Source organism: Sorex fumeus, unplaced genomic scaffold, assembly GCF_029834395.1.
Source record: "Sorex fumeus unplaced genomic scaffold, SorFum_2.1 ptg000042l, whole genome shotgun sequence".
NCBI lineage: Eukaryota > Metazoa > Chordata > Mammalia > Eulipotyphla > Soricidae > Sorex > Sorex fumeus.
In genome coordinates, this window is record NW_026606099.1 from 8,733,595 (window position 1) to 8,751,119 (window position 17,525).

The following is a 17,525-nucleotide window of genomic DNA, read 5'->3' on the forward strand; positions in this document are numbered from 1 at the left end:
ACTATCAGGCATGGCACAAAAGTAAAGCAAAACCAAAATATATGTATATTCTAAGTGAAAATTAACATATATTCACATATGTTTGAATTTAAGTGCTCAGTGTCCACAAAAAAACTGTTTTTACTCTGAGTCTGCAAATCTTTCAAAGAATTACCTCTTGCACATATTTAAGGAATGGTAAGTCACGTATGTGGAAGCCTGGTTTATCCAGGCTAGAAACATTTGTGTGTGTGTGTGTGTGTGTGTGTGTGTGTGCGCACGGGGGTGCTTGAAAGACTTGCAACTCATCAGCCCCACCCCAAATTATAGTGTTTCAGGGTCAAGTCTCAAACTCCCTCCAGTCAGCCCCCTCCTGTTGGTGTAATCTCTGTTCCTTAGACAGGGCCAGCTGTCCCCAGCTGAGAACCCACTAGACCAGCACTCCCTGCGGTTATTCACCCCCAACCTTCCTCCCCTTGTGTCCACAGCTTTGGGTCGTGCAGGCTTTCCATGGAGGTGAACTCGGGTGAAACGAATTTGCCGCCAGCAGAGCTTCCAGAGTATACCCAGCGTTCAGATTACACCTCTTCCAATATGTGAAATCACAGTCAAGTTTCTCAAAACTCCTCTCCCGTTTGAAGGCAGCTGGTTTGGCCTTCCAGTCTTCCAGGCATGTGGTTTCCAGGACTCTTCACTGAATCCACTTCCTTCTCTTATTGTATCTCCAAAAATGACCATGCCGCTGTAAGTTGCAATAATGGGAGGTGGTACAACTACGCACCCAAAGTACTGTCTATGGTGTGGACACTGGACTTCTTTAAATGTGGGTTAAGATTCTATACCTGCCACCATCAGCACCTCAGGGCCTGCACAATAGCTTGGAGGTCAGGGGTGGACGCTTTGCACGCATAAGAAGCCAAGCTTGAACCTTGGCATCACATGGGGCTTCTGCTCACTGCTAGGGAGGTCCCACTAAAAAGTATTATCCACTCCCTTTCTTCTCTGTTAGTTCATATCAGGCCTGCTGAGGAGAAGGAGATGGAGCAGACACGGGGCTTTGGAGTCAAGCAGTAGTGGGTTTGAATCCCGGCTCTGCCTTTTACCATGCAATCTTGGCCAAGATATTAAAAACTCACAGAGCCTAAGTTTTCCCTTGCGCAAAATGGAAATAATCCACAGGTGGTTGTGAGAATTGAATTAACTCTTGGACAGCCAACCCCAGTACTCAGATGTAGCACTCGAAACATCGGCTGCTATTTTGCATTTGCCAATCAAGGATGTAATTCTATCCCACCATGAGAGCAGAGCCTCTTCTGTGCTCGAAAAAAATTTCAGTTTCATTCACTGGATCAATTACTCCTGTGACAATCCAAGCACCCATTTCCTTCCGCATGCCTTTGACTTCAAGTTCTTCTTCTCCTAACACTGAAGAACAACTACTTTGATCAGCCTCTCTCTGTTAGTGCAATGGATGCTTGCTGAATAATGAAAAGTGTTTTTTCAGGCTCAGTTCTAGGCATCAGAAATGCAGTAGAGAACAAAATAGATGGAGTCTCTTCTCCGCTAAAGCTCCCAGGCCAGGGGAAGGCAGTCCATCAAGAAATGAAATGTGATTGGCCATGCGGCTCAGTGGTGAAGGGCATGCTTTGCATTCATGAGTTCTGGCTTCAATCCACAGTGCTGAAAAAAAATGAATAAATAAAAAGAAAAAAGAAAATATGTAACAGCTCAAGTAGGAAGTTGGGGGGTAAAAAAATGCATAAGAAATAAGAGGATGGGCTGGACATGATAAGGGGTTCTATTTCAAAGATGGGATCCTGTGAATCTGAGCAGAAATCTGAGCACAGTGAAGGAGCTGAGCGTCCAGAACACCTGAACAAGGCGCTGTGGCAGGTGGGTGGCAAATGTTTTGGGACAGCCTGGAACCGGCAGAGCCGCAGCAGGGGGAGGGAGGAGAGGCAACTGGACACAGAAACGCTTTGGGCTGCAGAGAACCAGCAGCTTTTGCAATGAGAGGGGAAGACACTAATGAGGTGGCAAAGGACATGCACTGGCTCTTGGAAGGATGAGTCTGCCTGCTGTGTAGAGCAGAGGTTACAGCAGCAAAGGGGAGACGCTTGGCAGCCACCCCCTTTTCCTGCGCCTCCAGAACTGAAGCTGCTCTCAGGGGCTCGGCGACTCCCTCCTGCCACCTGCTCTAGACAAGCTGAAGCAGCAGCCAGCATCAAGCATGGCGGACCACAGGATGGTAGAACCAGAAGGGAGGTTCACTGAGTCTGCCTTTCTGCCCCTTCCTCCCCGAAACAGACAGTCTCCCTCTGTCTGTGCCAGATCACATGACTCCCCCAGCAGGAAGTTGTAAATAGTAGACATCGACACGTGTCCTGGCTCGGAGATTCCCCTCAAAACTTCCCACATTCATTGAGAAGTTACTTGAACGTAGACGTAAAGGAGAAAAGTAAAGCTGTGGGAAGGGGGTTGACCCCAGGAAGCTAAAAAACAGGGGATGGAAATGTCTGCTCCCATGTGCGGGTGTGAAAGGCACAGATGCTCTCACTCTCTCCCCTGCAGAGCTCGAGGAAATCCCATTGGACCTAGAACAGAGGGTGTGATGCTGGTAGGAAACTAAGTCTCACAAAATCCTTGTAAGTAGTGAGGGAGATCTAGAAATAGCCACTCACAATGCGGGGAGAAAGGGACTCTCCTTCACTGTTGGTGGGAATGCCAACTGGTCCAGCCTTTTCGGAAAACAATATTGACATTCCTCCAAAAACTAGAACTTGAGCTCCCATTTGATCCAGTGATACAACTACTGGGAATCTACCTTGGGGAATAAAAACCATGGAACAGAAACACCATCTGCACTCCTAGGTTCATTGCAGCACTATTCACAATAGCCAGAATCTGGAAACAACCTGAGTGCCCGAGAACAGGTAAAGGTAAAGGTAAAGGCCCTCCTGTTGATCGTCGATTTGCTCGAGCGGGCCCAGTAACGTCTCCATTGGAGACTTTGTTGTTACTGTGTCTGGCATATCGAATACTCTCGGTAGCTTGCCGGGCTCTCCGAGAGGGGCGGAGGAATCGAACTCGGGTCGGCCATGTTGGCCGCTTGTAAGGCGAACGCCCTACCCGCTGTGCTATCGCTCCAGCCCGAGAAGGAAAAATTAAGTCATGAAATTTGTTTATAAACGGATGGACATGAAGAGTATCATACTGAGTGAAACGAGTCAGAAGGAGAGGGACAGATATACAATGACCGCATTCTTTTGTGGTATGTAAAAAATATATAGTAGAAGACTAATATCCAAGGCAAGGGAAAAAAAGGGCTAGGACGACTGCTCAGTGGTTGTTGGAATTTATAACAAGTGTGTGGGGGGTGGAGGATAGGTAAGACAGAGAAGGGACCTGTATGACAATAATAGTTGGAAATGATCATGCTGAAAAGAACTGAGTGTTGAAAGTAGGTAAAGTAGATAAAAATACATGACAAGCTTTCAGTATCTGTATTGAGAACCACTCTGTCCAAAAGAAGAGAGAGAGAGAGAGAGAGAGAGAGAGAGAGAGAGAGAGAGAAGTCCCTGCCATAGAGGCAGGCTGGGGGTGGGGGTGGGGACTGATGGTAGGGAAATTGGGGATTGGGGACACTGGTGCTGGAAATTGTACTCTGGTGGGGGGATGGGTCTTGAAACACTGTATGACTGAAACCTAATCTGTAAGGGTCAATCTCACAGTGATTCAGTTAAAAAATTATTTTACGGAAAGAAGCCCCCAGTATATGAAAGGGATGTAACAGACTGATGTCCAAGAACATACATGGTCTGGGAGGAAGTGGTAATTTCAGAGGACAAAGATGACAGCAAACTCCTCAGTCCCTGGAAACACTTCCTCGTGGCAAATAGGAGTGAACAAGGAGGCGGGGCCATTGCCAGGCTTGGCATTTCAGCTGCCTGGCAGGGGCATGCAGTTGGCTGCAGCCACACCCTGCCAGCAGGGTCCAGAACTCTCTCCTCCTCTGTTTCCGGGCTTGTTCTCACAGGTAGGCTTTATTTTGAGTCAGTCTGCCCGTGGAACATGACATGAGGGCCAAGTCCCAAATAAATCGGACAATGGGCCATGCCATAGTCCTCCTGAGTCTGGCCTCAACTTACCTCTCCTGCTTCCTCGCCCGTTACTCCCTGAATGTCACCTTGAGGGATATGAAACTGCTTGGGGTCACAGAGAGAGAGAGAGAGAGAGAGAGAGAGAGAGAACCAAACTTCTCTGCCTCTCGGATTCTTGCTCCTAGACCACCCTACTCCACAGCACCCCTCATCCTCAACCCAGAGCTTTACACAGTCTCACATCTTCAGCTCTGTTCTCAGGATCACCTCCTCCAGGGAGCCATCCTGAACTCCCCAGGAAAAGGTACATGTGCTGTCAGAGTCTTGGTGCTGACAATCCTCCTAATGCTTTTCTGGAATTGGAAGCTCCGTATTTCACTTGAGCGCCTCCCCTTCTGACGTACGTGTGTCACCTAGAGCCGTGGGCATCCTCGTCCCGGCTCAGGGCCCTGCCATCCTGCTAAAACTGCAGCGTATCTCAGCTGCAGCACAGCTCCCAGTCTGATGAGACTCTGCAGGACCCAGAGCACTGCACACGGGGGCAGTGCTCAGATTGAGGCCTCAGCGGGCCAGAGTCACAAGGTAAGGCAGTAACGGAGAGTCCTCCTGGGACACTTGCTGAGACAAAGGAATCTCCTTAAGCTCTGCCAGTTCAGCCCCAGGCCTGTGACAACCAGACCAACCTGTCCTTCTAGACCTCATTCAAACAGCACCTCCCACAAGAAGCCCCCTGTGATTGCTAGCACCCCTTCCCCAAGACTGGAAGTAACTTTTTTTTTTTTTGCTTTTTGGATCACACCTGGCGATGCTCAGGGGCTACTCCTGGTTTTGCACTCAGGAATCACTCCTGGAGGTGCTCAGGAGACCATATGGGATGCTGGGAATCGAACCCCAGTTGGCCATGTGCAAGTGAAATGCCCTACATACTGTGCTATTGCTCCAGCCCTGGAAGTAACTTTTTCTCTTCTGAATTCCCTTGACCTTAGCTTGTTACTCACAGAGCATTGGATTTGTCTCTGGTCACCAAGTTATTTGTGTGTGTGAGTTTTATCTAGACATTATCGCCTCAACCTAAAGCCCCTTGAAAGAATCTAGTGCTCAATAAAACATTGCCTAGAACAGACTAATCATTCGATAAATATTTGTTGACTCTTTCAATTTACTATGTGCCAAGCCCTAGATTATCAGGATGAATCAAGTTTGGTCCCTACCTTTAAATAACACCCCAGCAGATGAATGGTAGGAGGGGTCTGGGCGGCCGGCAGGGGTGAGATGAATTGTAAATCAATCAAAGCCCCTTCTCCATGACCACCCCCCTTTCCGGTCTCCTTGTGTTGACTTTGGGCTCTTGAGGATCAGACCCATGACACATCAAGTGAGAAAGAAACACAACTGCAGTACCAGGATGGTTTGACTTGGCCTCAAATGGAAACCACAGGCACAGCTGAGGCCCAGTGCTGAGACTTACACCCGCACAGACCCTCCTGGTCACACCCTGTGCTTGGTCATCAGCACAGCTAAGCGCAGGGTCTGCTTGGGGAGCTCCCTCCGTCAGCCCCCCTTCCTTTTGCCTAGAATGCAGCACATGACAGACTCCTCAGAATGTTCCCTACTCAGCTCTCGCACAAAATAAACCACAAAGAAGCCATCCACCCGGCCTGCTAGTGGAGGGGAGATGCCTTATTCTGAGCCCCTGTGTTCTTAGGATTCAAAGCAAAACCTAAACTCAGAGCACAAAATAAACAAACCCCTCTGCTAAGTCCTTCCCATTTGACAGACTCCTGAGGGAGGGACACTTCTGAAGTGATGGCGAAAACTGGCTGGAACTCAGACAGCTGGACCCCATGCCGAGGGACAGCGGCCCCAGCGGTGGTGATGGAGAGATGGGTACAGGCAGCTGAACAAGCTCAGGGGAAGCTACCACTGACAGATGAAGACAAGGTGGGGGTTGGTGGTAGCGAACCCTGCAGGCATGAGATCAGGGGGTTCTTTCCTGGCCTCGCCCTACAGCCCTCCTGGCTTCAAGGCAGCATGTGACCCCTGCGAGGCCCACAACAGACATTCATGGTCACCCATGAGTGAGCCCTACAGCTGAAAGGTACGATCCCTGGGAGCAGCTGCTTCTGCGACCCAGTAGAGCATTTGAGTAGGCGCCCTCATGCCTGGTCATTGCAACAGCAAAGGAATGGGGACAAGTGAGCTCCTGAACCCAAGTGGGTCCTAAGAACATGGGTACCTCATGGTGACACTGGAGAGCGGGGAATAGGGCCTTGTTAGGGGTTGGCAAGGCAACCTCTGTCTCCATTGTACCCCAGAACCTGCAGAGCGAGTGAGAATCCAGTGCTGATGATCTGAGAGAAGGTGGGGCTTGCTATTTCTGAGGTGAATTTTCCCCCTAAATAAGCTCCTTTGATCTTGACAGGCAATGGAGCGAGTCAGCAGCTACTCCCCTGGAACGCTTTGGCAACGGGTCAAATTGAATGCTTGTCCTCCTTTTTATTGTCCCTTTCCTCTGTTGCTATGTCTGGGGTCACACAGTGGTGGTGGCAGTGTGGCTGACCCTGCCCGGCTGTGCAGAGTGGTGCCAGGGCTCACACTTCCTCACGCCTGTGAGGCCAGAGTCTACCCACCAAACGCCATCCCCATGCCCTGTCCCCTCTCTGTTTTGTAAACCAAGTTCCTTCCTAGAGCCCCAAAAACTGCTCTCACGGAGCCGCTTGTCATAGACACATTTCTTCTAGGACACACATGCACAGAATCTGGGTCTGGACCGGGGCTGGGTGCATTATCCCAGGACTCGGGCCCCCTGCAGGGGCCCTGCCTCCTCGGGCAGCACCTCCCGGGCTCCCCTTGCTCCAAGGGCAGGAGAAATGGGTTGGCCCGCCCCTCCCCACCCCAGGCCCCCTGTCCTCCTCCTCATCTCCTCAGAGGTGAACTTGAGAAACACCTTCACCCTTGGTTCCTCTCCGCCATCCCAGAAACTCAGGAAAGAGCCACTGAAGCATTTTCCCAGGGGCGGGTGCCATCGTGGGAAGATGGCCAAGCCACCTGACAGCAGAGACTTCCTGCCCTGACACATGCCCGAGACAAAGGGGAGATTAGGCTGGTGAGGGACCTGCCTGCAGCCCTGGGAGCAGCAGAGGCTCCTCCTTCCAGGGACACACTGGCCCGGCTTAACCCTTTAAGGCTCGGCACCTTCCCAGCTGCCTACAGGAGGCCTGGAGAGACCGAAAGGGGGCCTGGGGCTTGGACATGCCCCCCAGACTTTCTGTCCATCACAACCTGGACATGACCCTGGCCGGTGGACAGTTTGATGGCTCCCTAGCAAGGGGCAGGGGAGCACTCACGGGGGGGCCCCAGGGAGGAGGATGCGATTCTGCATCCTCACTGGAGGGTTGGGTCTGATGATGATCAGGCACAGGGACACTGGGCGAGCTTCTCTTGGGAATAGCCCAGGAAAGAAATAGGGGGAGGAGGCTGAAACTGCAAAAGCTCATCCCTGACTCTCCATCTCACTGTCTGCATTTTGTCAACTAGTATCCCCAGGACTGGCCCAATGGGGCTACTTCTCCCTTCGCACCTCCCACCCGCTGGGATACAGGATCTTCCTCCTGACAGCATCACCCCGGCAGCAGCCTGGCCCTTGCCATGGACTTGTGTCCTTCCTCTGTTCCAGCCAACAGCCAGGGCCTGTAGGTTCCTGGAAAGCAGAGCAGCCTGCTGCTCCCGGGGGACCCGACCCAGCATGACGAGAAAATGGGGGTTCCCAGGCACCCTTCCAGACACTCCTGTCATCTTATCCGGGGGGGGGGGTAGGCCTGGACTTTATCTATGTGTATCTCCTTTAGGCCCGGCCCACTCGCATCACACAGCGCACTGAGCTGGACCCCCGGATCCGAATCGGGACAGGTCAGAAGCAGAAATTCAGCAGGCACTGGGTGACAAACAACCAGAACAGACCAGCCTGGAGCCCTCTCCTCCCCTTGCCCCTGAGCTCTGAGACTTCTCCCCCAGGAACAGAGATGCTTACGCAGATTGAATGACAAAAGCGATTTATTGGAGAATCAGGGGCAAAGAGAGAGAAGGGGTGAGAAGACTTGGTGGGACAGTGAGCGGCTCTTGTCCTGGCCTTGCAAGGCCCACTGCTGGTGAGCGATGGAGGATGAGTTTGGTTCCGATGGAGAGGGGCATCTGGGACTTCAAGGAGTGGACATGGGTCAGAAGGGGACAGCCCCAGCAATGCTGGAGAGGAAGCTCCTGGAATTTATTCAGTCTGGGGGTGGTGCTGTGTCCACTGACACCCACTCCTATTCCAGGCTGGTCTCCAAACTGAGAAGCAGCTACCAAACTCCGAGAGGCCAGAGTCCACGTGCTGGTGGAGGAGAGGACCTGGGAGCCGAGACAGCCAGGGGAGCACAGAGACGACACTGGGAAGATGAGCCCCAAAAAGGGAGGGCAGGGCCAGGGGTGAAGGAAGCACGGGGATCCAGGGACAGGCCAATGGGGCTCAGCAGGCAGCAGGGACAGCGTGACTTCTACCGGTGGGATCTCTTGGTCAGGCAGGTAGTAGAGACGATCTTGCTGCCTGAACCGACACCACAGCCAAACCCAAAACCACTTCCGGAGCCAGAGCCGAAGCCGCCACCCATTCCAAAGCCAGAGCAGCCTCCTAGTCCTCCGCCGATGCCTCCAGTGCTGACACTGCCGCCCACCACAGCTGCGGGAGAGGGGCAAAGGGAGCAGTTACCCAGGGGTGCTGGAGGCAGGACACCCACCGCATCCCACCCAGAGGCAGGAAGGGCCTGACCTGGGGCAGGAGGTACTTACAGATGCTCACGGAGCTCTGGCACTCTCCGGACATCCTGGGGGAGACAGAGGGAAAGGGGAGAGGGAGCCGTGAGTCACGCTTGCTGGGTCAGCAGATTTCAAGCCCATGGGGTTGTGACTCTGCTGTCCTCGTTTGTGGCCACTAGCGACCGCCCCAAGCAGAGGCGCAGGCTCCTGACCCTGTGCCCTCCTCGTGTTCCCTCCCTCCCTCCTCACCGGCACTCCTCGCCCTCCAGCAGCTTGCGGTAGGTGGCGATCTCGATGTCCAGGGCCAGCTTCACGCTCATCAGCTCCTGGTACTCGCGCAGCATCCGGGCCAGCTCCTCCTTGGCCTGCTGCAGGGCCGCCTCCAGCTCCGTGCGCTTGCTGTAGGCGTCTTTGAGGGCCAGTTCCCCGCGCTGCTCAGCGTCGGCCACAGACGCCTGCAGAGTCTGGCACTGTGATGGACAGGCAAGGTTCAGAATCCTGCTGTCAAAGACTCCTGCATCGCATCTGCTCCAGCCAGGGCCCCCACCACCCCCAGGACCCTTACCAGGAGGTGAGATGAAAATGAGCAGAGCCCAGCGCAGAAATCTCACTGGCTGGGGCATTGCCTCATGATCACTAGGGCACTGCTGGGAAGGCCTGGGTATGGCCTGGGTCAATGGCTACAGATCCCTGTGGGCCTTGGGGACCCTCTGGCCTGACACCTTGTCTTCTTGTCCACATGGAGGCCTCTGAAGAAGCTGACACTCACCTGCTTCTTGACATTCTCGATCTCAGCCCGCAGCCTCTGGATCATTCTGTTGAGCTCAGAAATCTCACTCTTGGTGTTCTTCAGGCTGTCACCATGCTGGTCGACTGAAGTCTGGAGCTGCTGGACCTAATAATATCCAGAAGACACAGGAAGATGCGTCAGATGGGGTCACAAGAGAACACATCCAGGAGAGTCCTGTGCATTCGGCTGCTATTGCCATGGGTTCTCTGGTCAGACCAGGACGAGTCAAGCCTGGAAGGCCAGCGTGGGCAACTGCTCCCAGCAAAGCTGATCTGCGCCCAGGCAGCAGCCACTCCCATCTCCTAACACGTCCCCAGCACCCACCTTGGTCTGGTACAGCGCCTCAGCCTCGGCCTTGCTCCTCTGGGCAATCTCCTCATACTGGGCGCGCACCTCGGCGATGATGCTGTCCAGGTCTAGGCAGCGGTTGTTGTCCATGGACAGGACCACAGATGTGTCGCTGACATGTGTCTGCATCTGGGCCAGCTCCTGTGGGGATCATGGCTCACTTCAGGCTTCCCCCTTGCCCCCTTCCAAGAGACTTCCCCCTTGCCCAACATCCCCAATGTCTAACTGACACCCCAAATCTACTGTTCTCGTGGCAATGACCCGCCACAGGCCCAGAGGGATGCTAACTTGGCATTCCCAGGGGAATGTCTATGGAGAAACTGCCAAAGAATGGCCGCAGCAGTCACAGTGGAGACAGCTAAAGTTTCTCTCCTTGCCACTCCCCGAGAGCCAGGAGCCAGGCCATGGTCAGGCAGTCCGTGTGTAGAAGGCAAATAACAGATTCGTTTCTCCAAAGAAACACCAGACACCCAGAGGTCAATCTCAAGTGATCTCGAACTCTGAACACCCTCTTCTAAGACAGCAGTTGCTTCTAAGGACTTGTCTGTTGAACCTCTCTCCACAGCCCTCTCTGCTCCTGACCAGCACACAGCTACCCTTCCCCAGCTGGAGGGACTGAGTCCTCACCGCGGCATAGAGGGCCCTCAGGAAGTTGATCTCGTCCGTGAGCGCGTCAACCTTAGCCTCCAGCTCCACCTTGATCATGTAGGCAGCGTCCACATCCTGCACAGGAGAAGGGAGGTCAGGATGAGGAGAGGAATCCCAATGTGTGTGGTGGTGGAAGGTGGGGGGTGAGAGGGGGAAATGCCCAGGGACAGTGAGGCACTCGCCACAACAGCCTTGAAGCCTTTTCGGCACGGGGCCACGGGGTAAGGGATCATTGCACATGGCAGTCATGCGCCACCATGAAAGATAATTATGCAGATGACTTCCCTTTCACCCTTAATTCCTTGGGACCTGGTTCTGTTAGAACCAGATGGTGATGAGGAGGTTCTGGAAGGAAGAGGCACGCTCTCTCGTCCCCCTCGTCCCTCCTGCCTCTCTCACCTTCTTGAGGACCACGAAGTCATTCTCGGCAGCTGTGCGCTTGTTGATCTCCTCCTCATACCTGAGCAGGGAGGGGAGGAGAAGACAAAGCAATGTGGTGAGCCGGCGCTTCTCAGAGCCCCTGTGGGCTACACGAGCGCCATGTGTGGGCAGCAGGCCAGCCCCCATTCACTGGGAGACATGAAACCCAAACTTGTCAAAGATTCTCTTCCAAAGGTGAACATGAGAGAAGCCAGCAATGATCCGGTTGGTTTCATTTCTAAGGACTATCCTTCGGGCCATGGGGTGGGTCACGGTCTCGGGCACCTGGCCAGAGCTCTGTCTCTCTGAGAAGGAGCTGGGGTTCCTCAGCTCAGTCCGACACCAGCAGGAATGAGCCACCAGTTACTAAACCTTCATCTATGCCCAGTAACTGGCTGCACGCTTTTCTCTTTCTCGTGTGCTTTCATGTGATCCTCACAACCACAAGGAATTGCAATGTGGTGCAATCCCTTTAAATGTTAGTCCATTTAAAGAAGAGAGAAACTGAGGATCAGAGAGGTTAAACAACTCACCCAAGGTCACAGAGCTAGAAAGTGGAGGGACCCGTATTCAGACCAAGTTCATCTGTCTTTGTGACCTGTGTTCTGGTCTCACTGTCCTATTCCACTCTTCATTGATTGTTTCTGGTCTTGGTTGTCCTGGCCAAGCCAGTTCCCTGAATCAATCACTTGTGGTCTGTTTAAACAACTGAGGGATGGCATATTCACCATTAAATGTGGCCATGAGGATACAAAGGACCTTCCTGAGCCCCTTGGTTGCAGGAATCTGGAATTCTAAATTACTCTGGAGGAGCAATGGGACTGGGGCATGAACCCAGGTTTATCATCTGATGCCACTTCCCACCCTCCCACCCCTACCACGTACTTGGTCTTGAAGTCCTCCACGCTGTCCTGCATGGCCTTCAACTCAGACTGCAGGCGGCCTTTGTCATTGACAAAGGAATCTAGCTGCTTCCGCAGAGCATTGATGTAAGCCTCGAAGAAGGGCTCCAGGTTTTTACCGGAGGTGGTGGTCGTCTGCTGCTGCAGGAGCTTCCACTTTGTTTCCAGGACCTTATTCTGTTGCTCTAAGAACCGCACCTGTGTTTTATTATTAAAAAAAAAACAAGTCATTAGTCAAGGGGCCAGAGTAGCTACCTTGCGTGAAGCCAATCTGGTTACAATCCTCAACATCCCACATGGTCCCTTGAGTAACACCAGGAGTAATTCCTGAGTGCAGAGCCAGGAGTAACCCCACATTGCTTTCGATGGCCAAAACAAAGGTCATTAGTAGAATGAGAAGCTTGAGATGTTGGTGGGAAGATTTGCACGGGCCAATCAGTGCAAGATCCCCCACTGGGGCCACCACATTGCAATCCCCATCCACGGGGGTCCACAAGGTGGCCCCACCTCTGAGCCCACAGCAGCCAAGGGGACAACACAGAGATGTGGAGAACAGAGCCCAGGTGGAGCTGTGGAGCCTGACGAGGCAGTGAGAACAGCTTCCTCGCCACGAGCCCCGGGAAGGGGTACTGAGGGCATTGAACTTCTACCACTAGGAAGGAAAGCAAATAAGGAGCAACAACCACAGTCTGGGGCATTCAAGGTGATCCAGGTCCGAGGCAAATGCATGGCAAGCTCACTAGAGATTTTTAAAATAAGTTCCCGAGTGAACGGAACTTGGTGGCCCTCCGCTGAGTAAGCTGCCCCAGACCAAGGCCTGGGCCACATTCTGAGTCTCAACCAGACTCAGTCCCGCCAGGGGCCTGCCCTGAACAGTCTCTGTGTGCAGAGATGCAGCCATGTAAGTCCTGTAACAGCTTTGCACACTTTTCACTTTATGAGCTTCATAACAGAAACAGGTCAGGCCAGCTGGCCACCGTCTGTGAGGTGGAAGTGACATGTGACAAGGAAGCCAAGATCCTTGGTCCTGCTTCTCCTCAAACCACGATGACTTTCCACCACTCTGGGTTTGTCGAGCCTGCCTGAGAGCAAATACTCCGCTCCCCACCCAGGATTGTTCACGCCTGCCCCCACCCACCGCCCAGGACTGGAGAGCTGGGGCGGTCTTCACACAGGGCACACTTGCCCCTTTCACCGTTAATCTCCAGATGACTCAGCCCTCTGGGGCTAATGTGCTTGCTGTCACCATCCATCAAATCTGACTCTGGGTGAACCTCTACACATTGCTTGAAACAGGAAGTTAGGTGACAAGAGGGAAAAGAAAGTCTATCCCCACCTTCTTCAAACAGACCCAGCAATGATAACTTCCCCAGAGTCAGAGTGTGAAAGAGGAAACCTAAAGGGGCCTCGAAGCTATCCTCCAGGACAAAAAAGAGTCCTTTTGACATCTGGAAACCAACCTGGGTTTTCTTCCACTCCAAGAACAGAAGGGCCAATAGGCAAATCATGGTATTAGCTGCAATTAGCTAGTCTCAATTATTACACTCTTTACCATGCTATTTCCCAAACCTGAGAAAAGGCAGGGAAATCATAAAACCACTTTGCAGCTGAAGTGTTTGAGCCCAGAAAAGCTAAATGATTTGCCCAGTAGCACACGGCCCAGCAAGGGAACTCCAGGCATGGAACCGCTTTGAGCAGCCTGTTCCCACCTGCCTTGGAAGGAAGAAAAGACTCAGGGTTTGATTCCCCCGCTAACAGCTGGAGCACAGAAGCCCGGGCCAGCAGGCTGAGGTCTGGGACCCTGGGACTCAGCAGCCCTCGCTCCCAGCACCCGGTGAGGTCAGGCCTCCGCTCACCTTGTCGATGAAGGAGGCGAACTTGTTGTTGAGGGTCTTGATCTGCTCGCGCTCCTCGGTGCGCACCTTCTGGATCTCGGGGTCGATCTCCACGTGGAGCGGCGTCAGCAGGCTCTGGTTGATGGTGACTTCCTGGATCCCCCCAGGGGGGCAGGCAGGGAAGCCAGCGCCACCCCGTCCGTTGAAGCCACCCCCAAATCCACCGCCAAAGCCACCGGCACCAAAACCAGTGCCAAAACCACCGGCCCCGAAACCTCCGGCAGCCCCAAAGCCGGCGCCCTGCCGGCCCCCAGCCATGCTCATGGAGATGCTCTTGTTACCCCCAAGGCTATAGAGGCTCCTGCTGCCAAAGCCCCCCGAGGAGCAGCGGCCTGCACCCCCAGACACGGACATGGAGCTAAAGGCAGACTTCCTGCCCCCTCCGACGACGGCTGAGCCACAGCTGAAGCCCCTGGACCCTCCGCGGACGCCCTGTTGTCTGGAGATCATGACTGGAGAGGAGAGCAGAGCTCGGAGTTGTCAGAGAGCAGGAGAGAGGCCAGGCCAGTGAGTGCCGGAGCCCTCGCTCGGGTCCCTTTTATGTGCTGGAGCAGCTGGGCTTGGTTGCAGGGGCATAAAGGGAAAAATCCGAAACATCTCTGGGCTTGGCCTTTGGCACTGGCCCATCTTTCTCGCACCTGCTGAACATGTCACCTCACACACCTAGAGAAGTCACTGGGAGGGCACAGGTGACTGGATCTAGCACACCCCCCTCTAGAGTATCAGAGTCAGCACCCCAGGGCTCAGGACCAGCGGCCTCTGCCTGGGCCCAGCCCTCCAGCCCCTCCGGCCTGCTGCGTTCACAGCCCGCAAAAGCCACCCCAACCCCCTCACACCTCAGGATGTGGAACCTCCCCTCCAGGGCCCAGCGCCAGCCTGCCTTGACCAGAGTGCAAACCTGGAGCACGTCTGGGAGACCGTGGCTTCCAGCAGACTCTGGAAACAACGCTCGGATTTGCCTTGGCCACCCTGCAGGACTCAGTGAGAGCACATCAAACCCCGTGCTTGGAAAAGTGTCGGAAGTTAGATGTACGTTTCTGTTCTTGCATATGTCTCCCTGGGAACTTACCCTATATTCACAGACAAAAGGGGTCACATACATGCCAACCCTCGAGGCTTCCGACCTGGCTCGAGTTTCCCCTGGACGGGGCAGTTCATGAGAGCCCGCTGCACTCAGAGGGGGCGCAAGAGACTGAGAAGACGGAGATGGCGGGAGGCTGCAGGTTGCTCTAACGAGCCCCTGACTCATGCCCCAGGCCTGAAGCTGGCGTCTCCGGGCAGCAACCAGGTCTGTGCTGGCAGGACTCGAGGTCAGTGTCCTGCAGCCTGGGTCTCGTGGCTGCCTCGTTTGCTGCCCAGCGTTTTCCTCAGCTCCCGCAGAGCCAGCTCCGTTTCCCCAGACGGGCCCTGCATCCAGAGCAGATGCTCCCCGCTTTTGGGGTGCAGGGGGGTCCATTTCACAGAATAATGACACCCAGGAGTCACGCTTTCCTGTGCAGAATCCTAGAGTGAGTATGGTGTATGTATATATGTATGTATGTATGTATGTATGTATATGTGTGTATGTGTGTGCGTGTGTGTTTATGTGTGTATGTGTGTGTATATGTGTATGTATGTGTGTATGTGTAGATGTATGTGTGCATGTCTGTGGGTATGTATATATGTGTATGCATGTATGTATGGATACGTGTGTGTATGTTTGTATATGTGTGCTTGTGTGTGTGTGTGAGTGTGTTGCACATCAGAAGCCGTCTCAGTCTCACGCCCCCTCCGAGTGCAGCGAGTGTAGCAGACCTGAGCTCAAACTCCCGCTGGGACCCAGGTGCTATCTCTGCTCTCTGGGTGGGCGATCCACCCTCTCTGCACCCAGCCCACCACCCATCCTCCCCTATCAAACACAGCCTCGGTGGGCCTGCAGAGCAGGTCCTTCATGCCCAGGAGACCTTCTCCTGCCCCTCTTGCCATTACCACCTGCAAAGAGAAATTAGATCCCATCTCCTATTCCCAATCCCTGGCGAGGCCACCATTCCCAGCCTGAGGCGCTGAGCAGACCACTGAGAGCTGGTCAGGCAGACATGCGGCTTCCCTCCATGCGAGGCGGGCCACGGGGGGCGGGGGACGGGCTGGGGAAGCTGGGTGGGTCAGGGCCCTCTCCCACCTCTGCTTCACCCCATTTCTCCCTGTCCACCACTGCCCTCTGCTTCTGATGTACAACACACACACACACACATACACATACACATATACACACATATACATACACGCATACACACACATATACATGTATACACACATGTACACACACACACACATACACCCATGGTTCTTTCAGCATTCTCCCTCCCCACCCCCCCACATCCCACATCCCAGGCAGGCAATAGCTGTGAAGACAGGCAGGGTTGAACAATCAGGCCTGAAGGCCCCCAATCCCTGCTTGCCTCACAGAAGAGCTAGAGCCATGCTCAGTGCTGAGAGAGCATTCTAGAGTTGGGCCCCTCCCTGCAAAAGGGCCTGCATAGTCAACCCCCTTTTCCCTTCCCGGGAGTAGGTTTTGGGCACCAGCTTTGAGCTTGGTGCTATACCGGGCACCTTGGTGTGTGTTACCATTCAATCTGCACCCAGAGCGCTCTGCAGCAGCATCAGTGCTGGTGGGACAGAGTCAAGGAGCTAAAGCAGCCCCCAGGGTCTCCCAGTGGCTTGTTAGTGTGGCCAGCGTTTGGGGTTTGAACCCACATGCACTGGGACCCGGACTCTGCCCTCCCTACTCTGCCCAGACCCCCCTGATTGGGCGTCAGCTTCTGCTCAGCGACTGCTTTGGAAGTGGCACCTGAGCATCCCAGGGGCCGCTGGTCCTCTCCACCTCCACTGCCACCTTGACCCCAGCCCCAGGGGGCAGCCACTTGGGAAGTGGAGGTCTGATTTCTGACTTCCTGTCCGTCCCAAACAGACATGGGACAGACATCAGAACACAGTCCTACCGACTTCACCTGGGCGCTGCACCTCGCACTCATGGCTCCAGTTTCCCCATGGCCCCTGGGGTTCAAAGACAGGTGGGAGGACAGAGGAGAGCCACGGGGAGCTGTGTGCCTTGTGGTCTGTGGTTGTGAGCCTCCAGCACTAGAGGAGAGTGTGGTGTGCCGTACCACCTGTTATGTCCACTCCTATCTGACGCCTACGACAGCAAGCAGGAGTGGAAGGGGTTGGGGGGGAGAGCATCCAGTAGGCTCTTAACCTGGAGGTTAGGGGCGCTGATCCCCACCCCCACCCCATGGAGTCCAAAATCCACATATAACTGTTGACGCCCCAAAAGCTAAACACCCACTCTATTCTGGGAGCCACACCCAGCCAGTTGGTACCTATCTGTGTGATCGGTGGGTTATAGAGTGTATCCTTAGCAAAAAGCACACTGCCGAGAAGACAGTGTTGTTAAGAAAATCATGAAGAAGAGAAAATACCTTTTCCAAATGGAACTGGATTTACTGCTACCTTGAATTTTACATCATCTGTTAACAACACCATCATCTATCAGAAACGATGTCAACATTTTCTTGTAAGATGCAAATCGCTGTAGATGACTGATACATATGTTACAACTCCCACCATATCTAAGGTAAAGGTAAAGGTAAAGGCCCTCCCATTGATCGTCGAT

At 53.8% G+C, this 17,525-nt stretch overlaps 2 protein-coding genes across 2 annotated transcripts in view; one reads left to right on the forward strand and one right to left on the reverse strand.

Moving 5' to 3' along the window:
* Positions 1-8,612: 8,612 nt before the first annotated feature.
* KRT4 (keratin 4) lies at positions 8,613-14,326 on the reverse strand. Its single transcript, XM_056120252.1, has 9 exons — positions 13,838-14,326; positions 11,965-12,179; positions 11,059-11,119; positions 10,639-10,734; positions 9,988-10,152; positions 9,643-9,768; positions 9,123-9,343; positions 8,907-8,941; positions 8,613-8,796 (listed from the first exon to the last, which is right to left on the reverse strand). Exons 1-9 carry the CDS (start codon positions 14,324-14,326, stop codon positions 8,615-8,617), a joined length of 1,590 nt encoding a protein of 529 aa, XP_055976227.1. The 3' UTR covers positions 8,613-8,614.
* Positions 14,327-14,403: 77 nt separating this feature from the next.
* The window catches only part of TNS2 (tensin 2), a 280,320-nt gene continuing 277,198 nt past the window's right edge, over positions 14,404-17,525 (forward strand). Inside the window, exon 1 of the mRNA XM_056120233.1 lies at positions 14,404-14,407. The gene's annotated coding sequence lies outside the window, so the exon portion shown is untranslated. The remainder of the gene's footprint in view (positions 14,408-17,525) is intronic.